The sequence below is a fragment of the Myotis yumanensis genome, unplaced genomic scaffold (genome assembly GCF_028538775.1).
Source record: "Myotis yumanensis isolate MYYU_CA2020_CCGP unplaced genomic scaffold, mMyoYum1.0.hap1 SCAF_4, whole genome shotgun sequence".
NCBI lineage: Eukaryota > Metazoa > Chordata > Mammalia > Chiroptera > Vespertilionidae > Myotis > Myotis yumanensis.
In genome coordinates, this window is record NW_027223755.1 from 102,489,388 (window position 1) to 102,507,079 (window position 17,692).

The window sequence follows — 17,692 nt, forward strand, 5'->3', positions numbered from 1 at the left end:
TAGGAGAAGCCAGCGTGGAGCCCCTTACACTGACCCACCAGCCTCATAGAGTGACTCAAGGCACCCCCTCCTGGCATGAGGATCCGGGTGGGGGACTGGAGACCTGTGATATTCTTAGCAAACCTCCACATGCCCCTCCTGTGTGGAGGGTTCTGGAGCCCAGAGAGGGTGAGAACACTGTGGCTGTCACTTTCCCTCCACCTGGTGCCTGGGAGCTGCTTCACTCCAAGGTTTGGGTTGTTCAGACTCAAACCCTGGCCTTCCTGCCTCTCAGCCTAGTGAGCGCCCTCCCCCCAACCCCAACTTCTAAGACAACTCGGCTGCAACACTGGTGACATTGGGGAGGGACCGTTCTTAGTTGGGGAGAGTACTGTCTGGTTTATTGGAAGATATTAATCAGCATCCCTGAACTTTGTCCACTGGTACCAGAAGCATCCCCTTCAACCTCCAGGTGTGACAAATAAAATGTCTCCAAACATGACCTAAAGTCCCCTGGGGGGCAAAGCCCCCTCCCACTGGGAATCGAGTGCCTGGGGGCAATGGAACCCCCAGGAGGCAGCTGGGGAAGCTCACCTGGTGGCCAGGCTTCCTGTATTCCCTGTCCAGTGGGTAGCTGCTGGCCCGGCCCCGCCAAGTTGGCCACCCAGATACAGGGTTAGGGGGGTCCTTGCTGGGTGCAGGGAGTTCATAGCACATACCACATGGACACACCAGGGCAGACAGGAGCTGGGGGACCCAGCTATAGCACAAATGCCACATAGCAGGGGAGGGGGCACCACAGCCCTGGCTGCACTAAGCTGGTCACAGGATGAGGTGACACCGTGGGGACTTGGGGGGGTTCTGGGGCTCGCAGCTGCAGGGGTCTCATGGGTCCGCCTCCATGAATTTCTCCAGCTCCCGGAGTCTCTTGACAAACTCCTGTGCCTCCCGGTTGGTGCGGCCCTCCAGCATCCTCAGTGCAGACCTCACTGCAGGCAGGAGGGCCAGGGCAGCATCAGGCCCTGCCAGCCCTTAGACCCTCTGCCCCCTGGTTCCCCACTTACCCTGGGCTCTGGGCCGGCGCAGGTGCAGGGTGATGGGCTGCCCAGTCCTCGTGCTTCCCCCCACCTGGGGCCGCACGATGCCGCCAATGCTGCCCAAGCCGAGAGCTGCCTCCCCTGCAAAGTCGTTGGTGGACAGCCAGTCGTGATCCATGACCGTAAAGAGCACACAGGCACCACGGCGGCGGCACACCTCTGCTGGCACGGAGCTGCAGGCAGGCAGAGGGCAGTCACCTAGCGCCCTGCTGCCTGCTTGGCCGGGTGTTGGGCAGGTGGGGGCAACACTCACAAGTAGAAGAGTTCATCATACACCGGGTGCAGTGTCCGGCTCTTGACCTGGGTCCTCTGGCTGTGCACCAGCGGGAAAAAGTGCGGCGGGCCCAGCTCCACAATCACAAAGGGGTCACTCAGACCTGGGGGGCAGGGCTGTGAGCAGACTGCCACCATCCCACTGGCCTGTCCCCACCTAGCCATGCCTCTGCCCCTTACCGTTAGCATCCAGGGGGAGCAGGTCAGCAGCGTGCAGTACTTCCACCACCAGCCGCTGCTCAGCTGCCTCGTAGTAGCAACGGACACTCAGGCGCCCACACCGGTTATGCTCTAGTGACCTCTGCAAGAAGGCCGGTGGGCCCGTGAGCTCAGCTTGGGCTCGGGTGAGGCCATGTGCCCACTCCTGGACCACGTACCTGCTTGAGTTTGTCCAGGTAATACTGCTCAATGCACTCGCGGGTGGAGCACTTGTGCAGGCGCAGCTCCTCCTCCAGCCTCTGCAGGGAGAGGAGGGAAGAAGGTGGATGCCAACTCCTCCCTGAAGGCAGGGCAGTGGCCCAGGTGAGGCCTCACCTTGTAGCTTCCGTCCCTCAGGTTCTCCAGGGGCAGACCCTGTCCATCTGCGTGGAAGAAAGTGACCAGGGCCTAGGGCGGGGCAAGAAGGGAGAGATGTCAGACTGGCGTGTGCTGGGGCAGTGGACCAGAACAGGTGGAGCATTGAGTTTGCATAGCACCAGGGTTCTGGGAGCCCAGGGCAGAGCCACCTGTCACACCGGGGGCATATCAAAAGCCCCCAGGAGCTTGGGGGAGTGCTGGTGCCTGAGGCCAGACACTGCCTTAACAGGTAGCGCAGGTGCTAAATGACCCAGGTGGGCTGGCAGGGAGAAATGCCCTGGTGGGTGCTTCGAGGAAGAGCTGTCCAGACTTGGCAAGCTAATGCATCTTGCCTGGGGCAGCGGGGCCAAGGGCGGGGCAGCAGCCCCCCCACCCCCATCTCCCCTGCAGCCCAGCAGAGGATGGCACCTCCACAAGGTCCTACCTCCAAGGTGAAATGGAAGCGGCTGTAGAAGTCGGCAGAGACGTCAAGGTTGGTGCCCAGCGCCTGCAGAATGGCCTGCAAAAGCAGCTCCCAGAGGGCCTCCAGCACCCTGCAGGGACACAGCATCTGTGACTGGACCCTGGCCCGCCCTGCTCCACCCGGCCCAGTCCATACCTGTTCAGGTTCTCCTTCTCCAGCAAGGCGTTCAGCAGGGCCAGCTTCTCATCTAGGTATTTCATGAGTGGGGCCACAGCCTGCGGAGAGGGTCCTCAGGGCCAGACTGCACCCGGGTCCCCCCACACACACTCCCCACCAGGCTGAGCCCTCAGCCGGCCGAGCACTCACCTCATCGTTCTGGATGGAGTCAGGTGAGAGGCTGATGTGCTGCACGTACTTCCTGATGTCACCCACCATCTGAGGGAGAGCAGGGCTCAGCGCTGAGGGGAGTGGGGGTAGAGGGGGAGCCAGGTCCCTACCCCACCTTCCTTGCCCACCTTGGAGGTCAGGTGCGCCGTCACAGTGCAGGCCTCCCGCTGCAGGTCCTCGTCCAGGGCCTGTGTGCAGTTGAGCAGAGCGCGCGGGAGCCCTCCTGTGAGCCCCGCGGCCCCCTCTGGCCATGCCAGGCCTCGGAGTGCCTGGCCAGCAGCCCGGCGCAGGAGCTCCACATTGTTGAGGACCACGCAGAGCTGGAGAGATGTGCCAGATTGTGTGTGTGTTGGAGGGGTTAGTGTTCCTGTGGTCATATGGTGGCCCCACCCACCTCCTACCCCCATCCACCTGCCTGCCAGCCCACTCACCGGCTCACTCACTGCCTCGCCTGAGGCCCTGGGCTGAGTGTCCACCTTCTTCCGCAGCAGCTCAGTGTAGAAGAGGGCAGCCTCACACAGGTCCTGGGAGGACACAGGGGCTCGAGAGCTGTGGGCCACATCTGGCCCTGCGGACCCCTGCGGACCCCGACCTATTCTTGGGCTGTAGTTCCCACCTGGCTAAGCTGGGTGCCCAGCCCCTGGGCCTGGACAGGGTCTGGCCATGCTAAGCAGGTCCACAGCTCCTGGATGTGGCTGAAGCAGAGACTTGCAGTGGCCACCGAGCTGCTGTGCTTGGAGTTCTCCATAGGCTCCAGCTGGAAGGGCAAAAGGCAGCCTGAGTTTTGGGGGGCCCTGGATGGGTCCCAGTACCCTCGAGCCAGGTGCTCACTCACTGTGTCCACATCAACAGCTCCCTGCAGCCTCCATTTGGCCTGGTCCCGCAGCACCTGCAGCCAAAGCTTCACGGCAGGTAGGAATGGGGCGTGGATGCCGACCAGGGCCAGAGAGCGGCTGTCCCTGCAGCAGGAGGCCAGCAGTCAAAAGCACGCCCACCTCAGGCACCCTGAGCCAGCATGGCCTAGGGGCCCTGGGCTAAGCAGCACCCAGGAGAGCCTCCTGCACAGGGCCCTTGGGCTCCGGCTCCAGAGCCCGCCTAGAGGAAACTAGAGAACACCGGGAGGGGGCAGGTGGGGAGGGAAACAGGTACACGGAGGGGGAAGTGGAGGGAGGGAGTAGGACAGGGGAAAAGGGAAGGGTGAGGGGGACAGGACACCCACCGGCCCAGGATGCTGCTCCAAAAGCGCTGGATGTCTGCCAGGGACAGGTAGAGCTCGAAGAGCCGGGACGCCACCTCGAGGGTCATTTTGGAGCTCAAGTCCTCCGTCAGTACCCACACCTCCTCAGCTACCTGCCCGGAAAGGTGGAGTCAAGCTGCCAGCAGCAAGGAAACCCAGGCCCCTTCCCGGCCAGAAAGGCTCTCCCCATCCCCCTGCCTCACCAGACGCTCCAGCTGCCGGAAGGTGAGGGTAAAGAAGTCGATCTTGATGATGCTGCAAAGGACACATCTCAGACCCCTGCTCTCCCCTGGCCCCTGGCCCCAGTGGCAGCACTTGAGGGGCTGGGCGCAGGGGCGGCAGGAAGAGCCCGGGGGCCACCTGTGGAAGAGGCTGGCGTAGATGCTGTAGCAGGACTGCAGGTCCTCATAGATGACGTCAACCAGCTCCACCAGCCCAGCAAGTCGCTGCGGTCCCGGCTGCAAGGAAGCAGGGTTCCCACTGTGTCCACACTGCGCCCCCTGCCACACTCCCCTTCCCCTGCCCCCACGGCCAGACCCTCTTTGAGCTGTACCTGCTCACGAGGACTCTTGGCGTTCAGGAGCCTGTCGTACCATTCCCGGTTTCCTCTCTGCATGGCGGCAGTAGGGGGAGGGGAAAGAAGGGCAGAGGGCCGGGGTTACAGCAGGGCCAGGGCCAGGGCCAGAGGGTGGGGCACTGGCAGCCAGAGGTGCAGGGCAGGGCCGTGGCGGGACAGGTAGCCCTGACCAGGCTACCAGACGCACTTTCAGGGCAGCAGTGATGTCGGTGTTTAGCTCCGTCTCGAAGGGGCAGACTTCAAAGGAAGGCTGGAAGAGCTGCAGCTTGTCCAGGCACCTGGTGGAGGAGCCACAGCTGACGGGCGGCTGCCCCGCCTGGCCCCCTGCCCCTCCTGTGCCAGCAGCCGCACCCACCTCAGCAGCAGCTCCAGGCGATGTATGGCGGTGCTGTTGGTGGCAGGGAAGTAGTCCCGCAGCTGGCGCAGCAGCCGCAGCGCGAACTCGGAGAAGGCAGAGAAGCTGTCGGCCAGGCTCTCCTCCTGGGGGCACAGGGCCCTTTAGAACTGATCCCTCGGGTCCTCCCCCGGGACGGGGCCAGCGAGTCAGCAAAACTTTGCCCCGAGGAGCAGCCTCCAGCCCCACTGACCTCTCGCTGCTGCCCTCTCCAACCTCAGCCTCCACAGCTTCCCCTGGGGCCTAGCGGCACCGACGGCCTCGCGTTTGCACCACCCGCTGTTCCCTCTGCTCTGTCTCTGCAGCGCCCAGAACTCCCTCTGTTGTTCCCGCTGACAGCCATGACCCCCCTCCAACACACCCCCGTCTCAGTATTGCACACCACCTGCTCTTCCCCAAATCAACTCCCTCGCGGGACATGAACCGACAAAGAGAGGACTGGCCCTCACTGCGGGCCCCAGCCCGAGCAGGCCCTCAGCACGCCCACCAAGAACATTTTCAGGCCGCACGGCCAAGCCCACCTGCTCCTGGGGCAGTGAGGCCGCCTCTTCCCAGTGCGCCTGCATGTCCTCCAGCAGCCCCAGCAGGTAGCCGTAGTCCAGGGTGCAGGTCTGATGGTGGCGGCTGCTGACCTGCCAGTGCCTATGGGGGCCCCCAGCCCAGAGCCAGGGCAGCGGTGTCGGGCAGGACCCTACGTCTAAGAGACCTCCGAGCGCCCCGCCCACTCACGGGAACGGCCTCCTCATGCCCCGCCCAGCCAATGCCACCGCACCGCCCCTCGCCCGCCCCGCCCAGCCAATGCCACCGCACCGCCCCTCGTCGTGCGCCCCGCCCACTCACAGCACCGCCAGTTGCAGGGCAGACAGGTTGCTTTGAGCGCCGTGCAGGCAGAGCACAGTGGCCGCCGGTGCGCTGAGGTCGCCCCGCCAGCTGCTGGAGTTGGGCTGGGGGAGGGACTGGGCGTGGGTGGAGGTGGGAGACCCTCAACCCCTCCCGCTTGCGGTCCCGTCGTTTGCCTTCCCCAGGCCGTGCCCAGCTGCCGCGGGGACCCGAGGGCGCCTCTACCTCCTCGGCTCGGTGCTCGAACTGCAGCAGACGGCTGAGCAGCAGCAGATAGGACAGGAAGCCCGACCGCCCGCGCTGGCTCATGCCCGTATCCCTCTGAAACACAGGGCCCTTCATCAGGGGCCCGAGCCATGGGCTGGGGTGCAGGGCCGGGGTCCCCACGGTTCCCCACAGCTCCCCACCTGCGTGGTGATCAGCTTGAGCACTAGCTGGCAGTCTCCCTGCACGCGGGAGGCGCTGGAGCGTGGTTCCAGCTTGAACCATCGGTCCTCGCCAGCCACGGGCACCTCCTGCAGGAGGGGGGTTCAGAATGGCGAGTTCTCAGATGCTGTGGGGCTGTGGGCAGAACACAGGCCTCCACGCTTCCCAGGGGACTGGGGTGACTAGCACAGAGTGAGCACTCGGGGGTGCTGGGACAGAGTCCCAAGGAGACTGGCCCTGCGCGCCCCCCCCCCCCCCTTCAGTGAGGCTTTCCCCCATGGCCCTAGAAGGATGGAGGACTGGGGGGGGGATTACGGGACACAGCCACTGGCAGTGCCTCAGTGAGTGAAGCCTCCGCACCCACTCACCCAGATGGGTATGTTGAGGCAGCCCAGGAAGTCATCAGTGTGGTCCTCTGTGGGCCCCGCCTTCCCGTTGGCACGGGCCGACTTGACAATCTGTTTGAAATACCTGAGCACAGCAGGGTGGGCATCACACGTGTGGTCTCTGGGGAGCCACCAGCACTGGGAGGGCACAAGGGTCCCACCTGCTGTACCTGCCCATGCCCTTCAGGCCGATAACTTCATTTAGCTTCCTGCATGCCTCCACCAGGGACACATCATCGTCATGGTCCCTGAGGAAGGGGTCACCCGGCTTGTCTGGAGCCCAGCCCAGCCCCGAGTGCCCCCTCCCACTACCCTCAGCCCAGAGGCACCCACAGCCCCTGCCTGCAGGGCACAGGGTCTATACCAGATGTCTAGGTGCAGCTGGTCCGTGCTGACATCCTCGATCTCACTACAAGGAAAATAGAGACATCTGTGAGGGGCTGCCCAGGGCTGGGCAGGGACCATTTTAGGACACACAGGGAAGCGTCCATGACAGGCTGTGTGGCCCTGAGGACACGGATCTCAGGAAATGACAGTGGTCCTCTAGCAAGTGGGCATATGAAGCCACCTTGTTTCCTAGGCAGGCACTGAGGCTACTTACAGGGGTCACCCTCTGGTCACAGCCACCCCCGTGTACCCCAGGGCTGGGCTGGCACTGCAGGCAATGCCTCCCTGACCATCTGCTGGGTGAGGGCGCTTACAAGACGAAATGCTCCTTCCAGACAGGGTTCAGGGTGCTGCTCTTGACCTCGGTGACCTGGATGCTCTTCGCTGGCTGCGGGCTGCCACGCTTGGCACCCTTCCGGAAGCTGAAGCGCTGCTCCTTGTGCGGGCCTGGTTCCCGCGGGGTGCCCGAGGCCGACAGGATGCCCAGCATGCAGTATGGGTCACTGAAGCCTGGGACACAGTAAGTGCCTCAGTCCCTGACCCCAGGCGCCCCTCCTCTCCACAGTAACCAGGTCTGGGAGCAGCTAACACGTCCGGGCCGGTCCTCGCTCACCATTGGGGTCTTTGGCCAGCAGGTTCTTGGCACGCATGACGGACACTTTCAGGGCATATGTGGGGGCCTGTGGGCAGAGAGGTGATGGGGAGCCTCTAGGGGTTCAGCCCTGCCCTGTGCCCTCCACCCAAGTCCTTGAACATGGGCATGTGGCTGGTCAGCTCTGCACAGGCAGGTGGCAACCTCACCTTGGCCTTCTTCACTCTCTCAATGGCCTCTGCATGCTCCTCGGGGCTGGTGCCAAACACCTGTGGGGCGCAGGCAGGTGTGAGGGCCCAGATGACCCCCAAAGCAAGGCCGGCCATCCCCGTGGGGGCCTCAGGCATGGCCCCAGACAGGGACGTCCGACTGCAAATGTCATGGGTAGGGGTAGCACACAGGTGAGAGAAAAGATGTGTCTGCTGTCCTTCCTACCCTTCTGTGTGTGCGTGTGTGTGTCCACCCTTCCGGTGTGCCGGTCAGCCTGTATGTGTGTCTCTGTGCACACACACATACGTGTATGTTGTGTACATGGTGCACATTTGTGTGTTGTTCAGGTGACTGACAGTGATGTCAGTGGTGGACAGTGGTCACAGTCCTTTTCAGAGCAGGACAGACCGGGCCAATGGGGCTCACCTGCTGAAGGTAGCTCAGTAGGGCCTCCTGGTCGTCCACTTGGTCGGGGCCCATGGTTCCTGCTCGATAGAGGACGGTGTACAAGGCTTCCTCATAGAGCATCTCTACCTGTGGGTGGTGTGGGGAGCACACCCTGAGTCCCTTGCCACCACACCCCTGTCTCCCTTTAGGCCCCTTGGGCCCACCCTCTATGTGTCCATCCCCGAACCCTCAGCAGCTCCTCCCACTGGCAGAGATCCACGCCCTGCCTCAGTGCCTTTGCACCTGCCTAGCCCTCTGCTGGGGGCTCCTACTCATCCCTGACCTCTGCTCCTTACTCACTTGCATGGGGAGGCCTGGCCCACCACCCAGACACCTTTACTGTCCACCGAGTCCCAGACTCTGAGCCTGGCACACAATAGGTGCTCGCAGCCTCACTCTAGGGCCAGAACCCCATCCCTCTTACCTCCTCCTGGGTCAGGGCTCTCAGACCACGGTTGGGGTCCACAGGCTCGGTGGGGGCTGGCGAGCTGCTGCGCAATAGGACCTAAGAGGGGGTGCTGGGGTGAGGGTCTCCGAAGGTGGGGGGGTCCTGTGGCTGATTGGGTGGGGGGGTGATCCAGGGAGGGAATGGAGGGATGGAGGCCAGATGTGGAGCGGGCAGGTGAGGAGGCCTGGCACAATGCCCCCCCTGCTACACAGCAGTGCTCGAGACCCATCCTCACCTCAGGGCATGGCAGGCTCCGTCTGCCTTCCTCCTTCTTCAGGATGAGGCGCATCTGGGTGAAGAACTCCACGCCATCCCCTGGTTTCCTGCCGAGAAAGGCCAGGCGTGGGATCAACAGACCCTCCCCAAAGCTCAGGGCTCAGCACACGCTGCCGGCTCAGGACCAGCCCCCAGCCCACATGACTGAAGGCAGGCCTTGGGGCACAGCGCGACGTCCACAGGGCATCCCATGTTCTTGGGCACAGACCCTCCCCGGCTCCCTTTGGGCCATGGGGCACCCACCAGGCCCCCGTGGCGGGCTCCTGTGGGTCTGCACTGGCGCTCCCTGGCTCCTCCTCAGTCCTCCGGCGGAAAGATGGGCAGACCTGCACCTGCCTGAGCACGCTGCTCTTGATCTCCAGCAAGGTGGACATGGTGGGGGCCTGCGGGCAGAGAGCACGGCTGTGCCTTCCGGTCCTCTGTTCCTTCATTAGTTCAGCAGCATTGCCATACACTCCCCAAGAAGCTTCGCACAACAGATTTAGCAATTACTAAATTAACCAAAAACCAACAGAAGCCATGATCCTGGGAACAGCCTGAGGCAGGAGGAGAGGGCACCTCGGCAAAGAGGGCTGGCACTATCATGGCCACCAGAGGCAGGGGGGTTTGGGAAGGCAGAGGCTGGGGAGATCACCCCCCCCGGACTGTGCCAAGTCACTTGGTCTCTCTAAGTCATCAGCGTGGGCAGAGGGCCACTGTCATTTCCACTTGAGTGGAAGGGGCTGCTCCCTCTGCAGCCCCCAAAGCCAGAGTAGCAGCGGCTGCTTGAGCTGTTGCCAGGGCAACCGCCAGCCGCTGTGTCTGCATGTGACAGGGGCTACAGGGGCTCTACATCTCACAGGCAAACGTGACGCAGGAGCCCAGTGGCCTGAGCTGCAGGGATGGACGTGTCTGTGAGAACCAAATGTTCAAGGCGGTGGGGGGGGGGGGGGGCAGCACCCTACCTGTATTTTCCACTCAGCATCTCACTGCATAATGCTCAGCCCTGGAAAGGGGTGCTGCTCTGTTCCCCTCATCGGGATGAGGAAACTGAGGCCCCAGGGTGAGGAAGCTGCCCAAGGCCACAGAGCCAGCAGGCAGCCGGTAGTAGAGGCCAGGTCCCCCTGGGTCCTGTGTCCAAGCACTAAGCTCCTGGCACATCCTGAGTCCTAGGGTCTAGGTGGGCCACCCTACCCCTCATCTGACCGTACCTCCCTCCTCCCTTAGCCCAATGCAGAGATGGGGGCCACAGCGGTGTCTGGGCACAGGTGTCTGGGAGTGATGGCTCATTCCGAGTGCTCAGAGACGACTCAGGTTCCCCTGGGATCCTGGGCTGGGGATGATCTCGTGGCACCCAACAGCCCCGGCCCTGGGAGCCAACCGGCACCTCACCCAGAGCTTCAACAGTGGGCCTGCGGCCAGCCCCCCAGGAAGCACTCACTGGCTGCCAAGGCCCCTCAGCCCATATGGGGCAGGAGTGAGCCTGGCGCAGAGCTACAGAGCCCTCTACCTGTGTGATGGACCCCAGTGGGACTGCTTCCCAAGATGTCCCTGCCTCCAACCCTCAGGGCCTGGGCAGCAGCACAGAACATCCCTGCTAGTGCCCAGGCACCAGGACCAGAACCACAGCTCCCATTGGTCCAGCCAGCAAACTGAGGCCAGCCATGTTGGCACTGGGCCAAACCAAATGACCAGGTCTGCTTGGTCCCCTGGCTGTCTCCAAGGCCCGGGGTGAATGGGAAATGACAATTCTGCAAAGTGGATGCCCCATTTCACAGCCCTGGCCAGGGGTGACTTGCTCAGAGCCAGGATTCAAACCCAAGGCTCCAGGCCAGGCTGTCTCCCGCTAGCCTCTCGGTGGTTCTGAGGCAGGTGAGTCTGGGACGGCTGAGCTGAACCAAAAAGCCAGGTCGGCCTCCTCCGTCAGTGTCCCCGTGGCCAGCTGGGCATCCTCAGAGGGATAAACACCTTCAGAGCGCTGGATGCCCTTCTCACAGAAATCAGGTCCCTGGCAACTTGGGGGTGGGGGTAGGGAGTGGCAGGATGTCTGGCCTCACATGCTAGTTCTCCATGCCATCTTCTCGGTCTTCTCTTTCCAGCCTGGTCCCTACTACCCCTTCCCCTCTTTTTCATTGATTCCTGATTCCCATCTCTCCCAGGCCCCAGTGACTTCCCAAACAGTGTAAGCCTGCACAACCCAAGGGCGATGCCCATTACAAATGCTGCTCCCTGGGGTCTCAGCCCAACCTGGTCCCTGGGGAGGGGCCCAGGAGTATGAATTGTAACCAGCTCTGCAAGTGTTCTTAGAGCTCCATGAGACCAGCTGTCAAGGGTGGCTAGATGCTTCTGGAATGAACGCATGAACAATGATTTTACCCCGTGAGTTCATTATTCCTTCGAGGTCCCATCTTACCGTCCTTACCTGTTTCCACGCAATGTTCTCCATGCAACATCCCCCCCCCCGCCCCGCGCCCCGCACTTCGCTCACTGACCCCCCTCCCCAACCCCTCCGTGCTGCCCACGGGAGCCTGGGCCCCCACCAGTTTTGTAGGGGTCTTTCCCCCAATGGAGGGAGGGTGGTGCAGGAAGTTGGGAAGATGATCAGATGAGTATGTATATTTTTAACCCCCCTAGCACCCTGGGGTAGGTGAAGGAGATGGGCGGGGCTTTCACTGATTCGGATTTCGGGGAGGCCAGGGTCCTACGAGGATCGAGGATCGTGGGAGAGTGGGAGGGACCGTGCGCTGGGGTGTCTTCCTTCCCGGCCGGCCGGTTGCCTGGGAAACACCGCAAAGCGTCTTCAGGGTCCTCAGCCGGGTCCCCATCCCCCCCACCCCCCCCACGCAGACTGACCAGCCGCCCCGACCCCGACCCCCTCCCACTCCTGTGCTCCCAGGGGAGGGCGCACAGCGGGGCGCGGGTAGAAATGCCGGAGATCCGCTCCTCCAAGCTCGCACGGGCCTCAGTTTCCCCGGGGCCGGGGGCGAGTCTTTGCGACCTCCCGCCGTCCTCCGCCGGGGGGGCCTCCCAGTGCCGCCTGGAGGAACCCACGCAGGAGGTGAAGGGGTCGGCGTCCCAGGTCCATCCGGGTGGGTGCCGGCCAAGCTTCGACGGCGCGAGATGGGGGTCGCAACACTCACCGTGGGCTTGGGGTCCTGCGGTGGGGATGGGGTCCCTGCGGGCCCCCTTCTCACACGGACCCTCCGGGACGCCCTGGACAGCGACCGCTCGCAGCCAGGCGCGCCTACGACTGAGCGCAGCTGACCCACCGCTGCTGAGGCCCGAGGGTGGGGGTGGGGGCGGGATCTGGCCTGCTCGCCCCGCCCCTGCGGGCCCACCCCCGAACACCCCCTCCCCCTCCCGTGCACCCCCGCGTGCCCTACCGTGAGCGAGGCCGGGCGAGGGTCCCTGCTCTCCCTGGGCCGGGGCCAAGGAGCTCCCTCCCCCAGGGGTCGGGGCGCAGAGCTGTCAGTCAACCCATCGGCTGTTGCCGACCTGAAAGCAGGCTCAGCTCTGCGTCAGGAGCCCCTCCCGAGGCCAGAGTCACTGAGACCGAACAAGAGACTTTTGGGGAAGGGCTGTGCAGCCACCTCCAGAGTCATCCTCCCAGCCCCGCGCTGTCCCCGGTGGCAACCTGGAGCAGGCCTGGGTCTGGGGACTTCGCCATCTCGGGCCTAACAGCTCCCTCCTCTTAAGGGGACGAGTCCACACCAGGGGCAAGGGGTGCTGCAGTCATCAACCCAGGATGCCCGTAACGACCATGACTCCCTGTTGAGGTGATCGTCCCCATGGTCCCGATGAGGCCCCATACACCCCAGGTTGAGCCACAGTCCTGGTCACACAGCCTGTGGAACCCCAGGGCCTGAGCTGGACCCCACCCTCGCATTTCCCAGCCCACTTTTAGGGTCCCTTTCTGGGCTCCCCACTCCATATCCACACAGCATTCTGGAACTTGACCGCGGTCGCCTGGAGAGCTTGTTAACACAGATTGCTGGCCCACCCCAAACCTACTGATTCCAAGTCTGGGTTGGGGCAGGCCATGTGCAGGTCTACAAGCTCCAGTGCTGGTGGGTGTCTGGGCTACACTGGAGGATTGTGGGGGCTGTGCAGAGGTTCTGTTCCTGCGGTGTGCAGTGTCCCCGGATCCCAGCCCTGCTTTTGGCTCACCCTGCTGGATCCTCAGAGCACCTTGTCCTTGGGGATCAGACAGAGATTTGGAGTTTTCACCCTGGAAGACAGAAACACAAGCCTGGAACCCACAGCTCAGGCCCAGAGGCAAGGCCAGGGGTCAGGCAAGCTGAAGGGAGACCCAAAGGCTGGAGTAACAGGGCTCCAGAGCATAGCTCCACGCAGGGAGGCACCAACCTTAACCACTGCATCTTTCAGCGAATTGCCCACCTACAGGGTGCTTCTCCCCGTACACAGGGGTGGGGTGGACATCTCTCTGATGGGGCTACCACCTGTCGCAGCTTCCAGATCCAGACTCACATCATGCTGCTCTATACCCACCCATCGTTGTAGGAAGAAACAAAGAACTACCGTGAGAGAGAGAGAGAGAGAGAGAGAGAGGCACTGCAGGGGGATCAGAGACTGCATTGCAGGGTGCGGGGACAGAATTGCAGGTTAGGTTTCCTATAAGCTCTGTCCCGAGGCCCTACTTCCATCCTGACCCAGCACAGCCAGGCAGATGAGGCAGAGGCTGTTCAGGATATGCATGGGCTGCTTGGGACAGAGATGAGTCATGGAAGCAGGAGCCGGGCCTGGAGTCATGCCACCAGCTGCTACTGGGCTTCCTTCTGCGGGGTACAGCAATCCTATGGGCGCAGCTTGTCCTTCCCTGGGGGACTGGCAGGTCCTGAGCCAGGATCTTGGAACTTGTGCCCCCACCCCTGCAATTTTATGTCAGATTCTATCAACCTGTTGGAACAAACACCAGTCCGGTTGCCATGGTGATCAAAATGGCTTGGGAGAAAGAACTGAGACTCTGTAGCAGCTGTAAACAGGAAGTTAGGAGGGGCTGCTGCTAGGGGAGGAGGCCCCTGTTTGTACCACCCATCCATGCCCTGGGGGACCCAGGGGCGGCCCAAAGCGGAGGCACCAGCCCTGAAACTAATTAACTAGCCAGATGGCAGAAGGCCCCAGGAGACTTCACCATTCTCTGTAGATAAGTGAACTGAAGCCCAGAGAGGGGAAAGGGCTTGTCTAGGGCCACACAGCAACAGGCTGGATCCCAAGCTTAGCCCTGAGCCTGTTTCCCTAGGAAAGGATGAGCCCTAGGACTTCCCTCCACACACACTGCCAGGGGCTGGAGCGATGGTCCCATTTGTAGCTGATCCCTTCATTCTCCCGGCCTGTTCTGAGCCTGAGTCAGGCCCACCTGAGTCAGTGTCACCCTGGCTCCTCTGGCCCAGACCCCTGACAGTGGTCCTGAGCAGCACAGACAGTTGTCCTGCTTTGGAGGTGGTAAGAGGAGGTGGGGGGCAGGAGGGGGTCACGTCACAGCAGCTGTGTGGGCACAACATTCTGCCTAGAGGTCAGGGCTCTGTGGAGCTGGTGGGGAGGTGGGGGTCATACCCGCTGGGCTCTGACAGGAAAGCGCCTGGCAGGTGTGTGTGTGTGTGTGTTGGGGGTGGGGGTGGGGGGACTGGCTTTCCCTCCTAGGGCCAGGAGAAAAACACCCGGCTCTGGGCTCTGGATAAGCACTCTGAAGGCCAATGCAGAGCAGGGAAAGGCTGGCACAGGAGATGAGGACACGGGTGAGTCCACCCCACCCCTACAGGCTTAAATAACCCACCAGCTCACACTCTGGGGGCAGCCCTTGGAATTGCAGGCCCGGCCTCCTGGCAGTCAGGGTCCTCCCAGGCCCTCCGAGCCTCTGCACCAGTCCAGGACAGAGGCAGGAAAAGGGGCGGCCATGGGAGTGGGGCCAGGGTTCCTGCCTGCCCTCGTGGCAGGACCCTGAGGACTGCGGGAATCTGTTCCATCGCCTGGGCCATTGTGAGTGATTCTGCCAGCAGAGGTGGCTCCAGGTGGGAAGGGGTTTGGCCCAAAGGCCCCCTGCCTGAGAGGCTGCTTCCTGGGGCACAGTCACCAGCAGCTCAGTGGGGTCCTGCTGTTGCCAGTACCTGCACAGGTGAGCCTGTGCCAGGCCTGGGACATGGCAGCAGAGCACCATCCATTGTCTGTCCGCTGGCCTTCCTGTCAGCTTCTGGCCCAGGAGCAGAGGTGTGACCCTGGCAAGGACACCTCCCGCACTCACCACTTGGTGGGGCCAGGGCAGCATCAGGAGAGAGAGCAAACGGTGGACCTGGCAGCCGCTCCTCCACAGAACTGCACCGTTCTTTGCACAGCTGAGGGCTGAGATGCCTTGTCCCTGGCTCTGGAGGCTCTGAGTCCTTCCTCCTTGGAGGAATGGAAGGGACAGCATGAGCACCCAGCTGACATTTCTGCAGGAGGGCATCCTGGAAGGGGTGGGTGGGCACCTGGAAGGGCAGAGCTCAGGAGGGAGGAACCCAGGTCTGTGCTCTGTGACTCTGCTGTTTTATTTTCTTCTAGATCAGGGAAAACGGTCTCCTAACAGATGCCACAGCCTTTGGGCCAAACTGCTGGAGCCAGGTGTGGGGCCTGGGGGCAGCAGGGAGGATGGGACCCTGGTGCTCCAGCCCCGTGGGGCCCACAGCCTCCGCAGATGGGGTCACTGTGCTGGAAGCCTGCGTCTCCTGGGCCCCTGCCGCACAGGTGCCCCTCGGCCTCCCAGCGGAAGCTGACTCAGACCTGTCCGCCTATCAATGCTGGGCCTGCGACCTGCCAACTTGTCTTCGGTCTCAAACTGGAGTCTGCTCATGGCAGAGCTTGATGTGGGAAGGCCTTGGGCCAGCAGGTCAGGGAGCAGTATGGCCTGTGTGAGCAGACAGGTGTGAGGACACAGCACTGGCACAGCTGGGACAGTCCAGGAAGGACACAGGACCCCGAGCCTGGCCAGACGACTTGGGCCTCTGAGCAGTCACCCCTGGGGAGATGGAGGCTGAGGGCTAGCTAGCCCCATCCCACCCGTGGTCGGGCTCCTTGCTCTGCACCCAGGCCATGGCCAGACCAAGCCCCCGCCAGCCCTGGACACAACACCCCAGGGGCCCATCAGGGTTTGAACTGAGAGCTTGTGTGCACCTTGGCTGTGAGGATGGTGTCCTGCTCCCCAAGAAGGTCCATCTAGGTGACAACAGCCCCAGATGCCCAGCCAGGAGACCATGCTCCAGCAGGCCACGAAGACGCAGGGCACGGCCAGTACAGATGTGTGCCAACCTTGCCTGCCCATGCCAGGGTCTCAGCGGGCACAGGAGGGATCTGACCACAGCACCAGGGGACATCACCCCCACCCCTGGGTCCCTGAGGGTCTAATCCTGAGACCACAGCAATAGGGAGCAGGGGGTGACCTGTGTGGGAGGGGGCAGGAAAGGACACACCCTGCAGGCAGCAGTTTGTGGAAATGTTTTAATTAGAGGATTCTTAGATACAGTGGTTAATCTATTGCCCACAATTCCTCACTAATTAGGCGCCTCATGCTGGGAACACACTCTCTTCCCTTACAGTAGAAACAGAATGATCACATTTCATAGTTCTCCTGTTACAAGATTCACATCTTTGTTAAGCCAAGAACTGTGGCACAAAAGGACATTTCATTAGCCAAAGTCACGACAATGTGCTAGAAACATCGATTACTTTAGAATGCTTTAACTAGAAAATATATTGCATTTCCATATATATTAACCATATACATGTGTAACTATTACTAAGTGTAATTCAGTCATTACAAAATAAGACATTCTGGGAGGGGCTATACACATGACCCACTGAACCCCCCGCATGAGACCCTCTGCATCAGAAATAATCATGAACATCAAACCGAGAGCTCAGAAACCCAACAGACGTCCAGCTAAGCAAGTGAACAAGGCACTGGGCCCTTGGGCCATGCTGTTGGCTGAGGGGCCACATTTCTTAGGGTGAACAGAGGCACCCCTTCCTGGCTGACCTCACCCCTTGGGGGACCACCCCCACCTCAGTCTGCACGCCAGAGCCACAGGCAGCCTGGTTCTGAAAGGGTCCTCGGGCGGGAGGGCGAGGCTGGTCGGTACAGGGCCACGTCTGGACCGCTGTACTCATCAGCTGTGCTCACTGGGACCCAGAGGCCAGGTCCCCTCTGTCACTTCCTGTCTCCATGCACGCACTTCCCCAGAGCCAGGACTCAGGACTCCTGGAAGATCCGTTGTGGGCTCATGTTCCAGGGTTCTTTCTGAGAGCAGCCTCCCTGGGCTCCCAGGTTCAGAGCGTTGCAGGACACAGAAAGAACCTGTGACAGTGGCCCTCGGAGCTGCTCGCTAGGGGTGTCCCGGTGCCCAAGACCACCTGCACCCAGGGGTGGGGACTTACGCGGTGAGCGTGGAGGGCCAGGATGCTACACGCAGAGGCCCAAGGGCAGTGCCGGGCGTGAGGAGGCTACATGCCACGGCTCAGCCACCTGGCCTGGGTGTAGGCATCGCCTCCTGATGGCTCAGGCGGAGCGCGCTTTAGGAGAGTCCCGACACAAATTCCAACTTGGCCAGATCTGAACTCCAGGGCTCAACAGCCCAAAGACCCAGGTGGGGTGGACAGAAACCCCGGACACACAGCATCTCTGTACACAGCACTATTTACAAAGGACTAGGACAGGTGCCACGCAGGACCCAGGAACAGGCAGCGAGGCCTGCTGGGGCCGAAGGCGGTGCTCTGTGGGGCCTGCAGCTG

The 17,692-nt window shown here is 62.2% G+C and overlaps 1 protein-coding gene across 4 annotated transcripts; it reads right to left on the minus strand.

Moving 5' to 3' along the window:
* Window positions 1-351: 351 nt before the first annotated feature.
* On the minus strand, window positions 352-13,144 carry BAIAP3 (BAI1 associated protein 3). 4 transcript variants are annotated; one of them, XM_070413340.1, is made up of 34 exons: window positions 13,082-13,144; window positions 9,179-9,318; window positions 8,895-8,982; window positions 8,636-8,716; window positions 8,191-8,298; window positions 7,764-7,823; window positions 7,576-7,642; window positions 7,277-7,472; window positions 6,940-6,984; window positions 6,746-6,823; window positions 6,558-6,660; window positions 6,171-6,278; window positions 5,989-6,084; window positions 5,764-5,867; window positions 5,445-5,565; window positions 4,885-5,009; window positions 4,717-4,807; window positions 4,506-4,562; window positions 4,313-4,410; window positions 4,156-4,207; window positions 3,935-4,065; window positions 3,551-3,674; window positions 3,332-3,472; window positions 3,147-3,239; window positions 2,844-3,035; window positions 2,695-2,763; window positions 2,524-2,603; window positions 2,350-2,458; window positions 1,884-1,955; window positions 1,727-1,807; window positions 1,530-1,650; window positions 1,330-1,453; window positions 1,044-1,249; window positions 352-968 (listed from the first exon to the last, which is right to left on the minus strand). In XM_070413340.1, the coding sequence occupies exons 2-34, from the start codon at window positions 9,307-9,309 to the stop codon at window positions 865-867; spliced, it is 3,456 nt and encodes a 1,151-aa protein (XP_070269441.1). In that variant the 5' UTR covers window positions 9,310-9,318; window positions 13,082-13,144; the 3' UTR covers window positions 352-864. The 4 variants fall into 4 exon arrangements, with proteins under 4 accessions (XP_070269441.1, XP_070269443.1, XP_070269440.1 ...); XM_070413342.1 differs by lacking the exon at window positions 13,082-13,144 and adding an exon at window positions 12,298-12,358; XM_070413339.1 differs by lacking the exon at window positions 13,082-13,144 and adding an exon at window positions 12,055-12,123.
* Between the last annotated feature and the right edge of the window lie 4,548 nt (window positions 13,145-17,692).

What these genes read in the sequence shown, in the direction of transcription:
- BAIAP3 (XM_070413338.1), bottom strand. Translation starts at nt 9,366, where the DNA reads ATGAAGGAACAGAGGACCGGAAGGCACAGCCGTGCTCTCTGCCCGCAG. An exon ending in GCCTCAACATACCCATCTGG is followed by an intron (nt 6,279 to 6,557) that starts GTGAGTGGGTGC and finishes CCCCTCCTGCAG; the next exon opens with GAGGTGCCCGTGGCTGGCGA. An exon ending in ACATCACTGCTGCCCTGAAA is followed by an intron (nt 4,563 to 4,716) that starts GTGCGTCTGGTA and finishes GCCGCCATGCAG; the next exon opens with AGAGGAAACCGGGAATGGTA.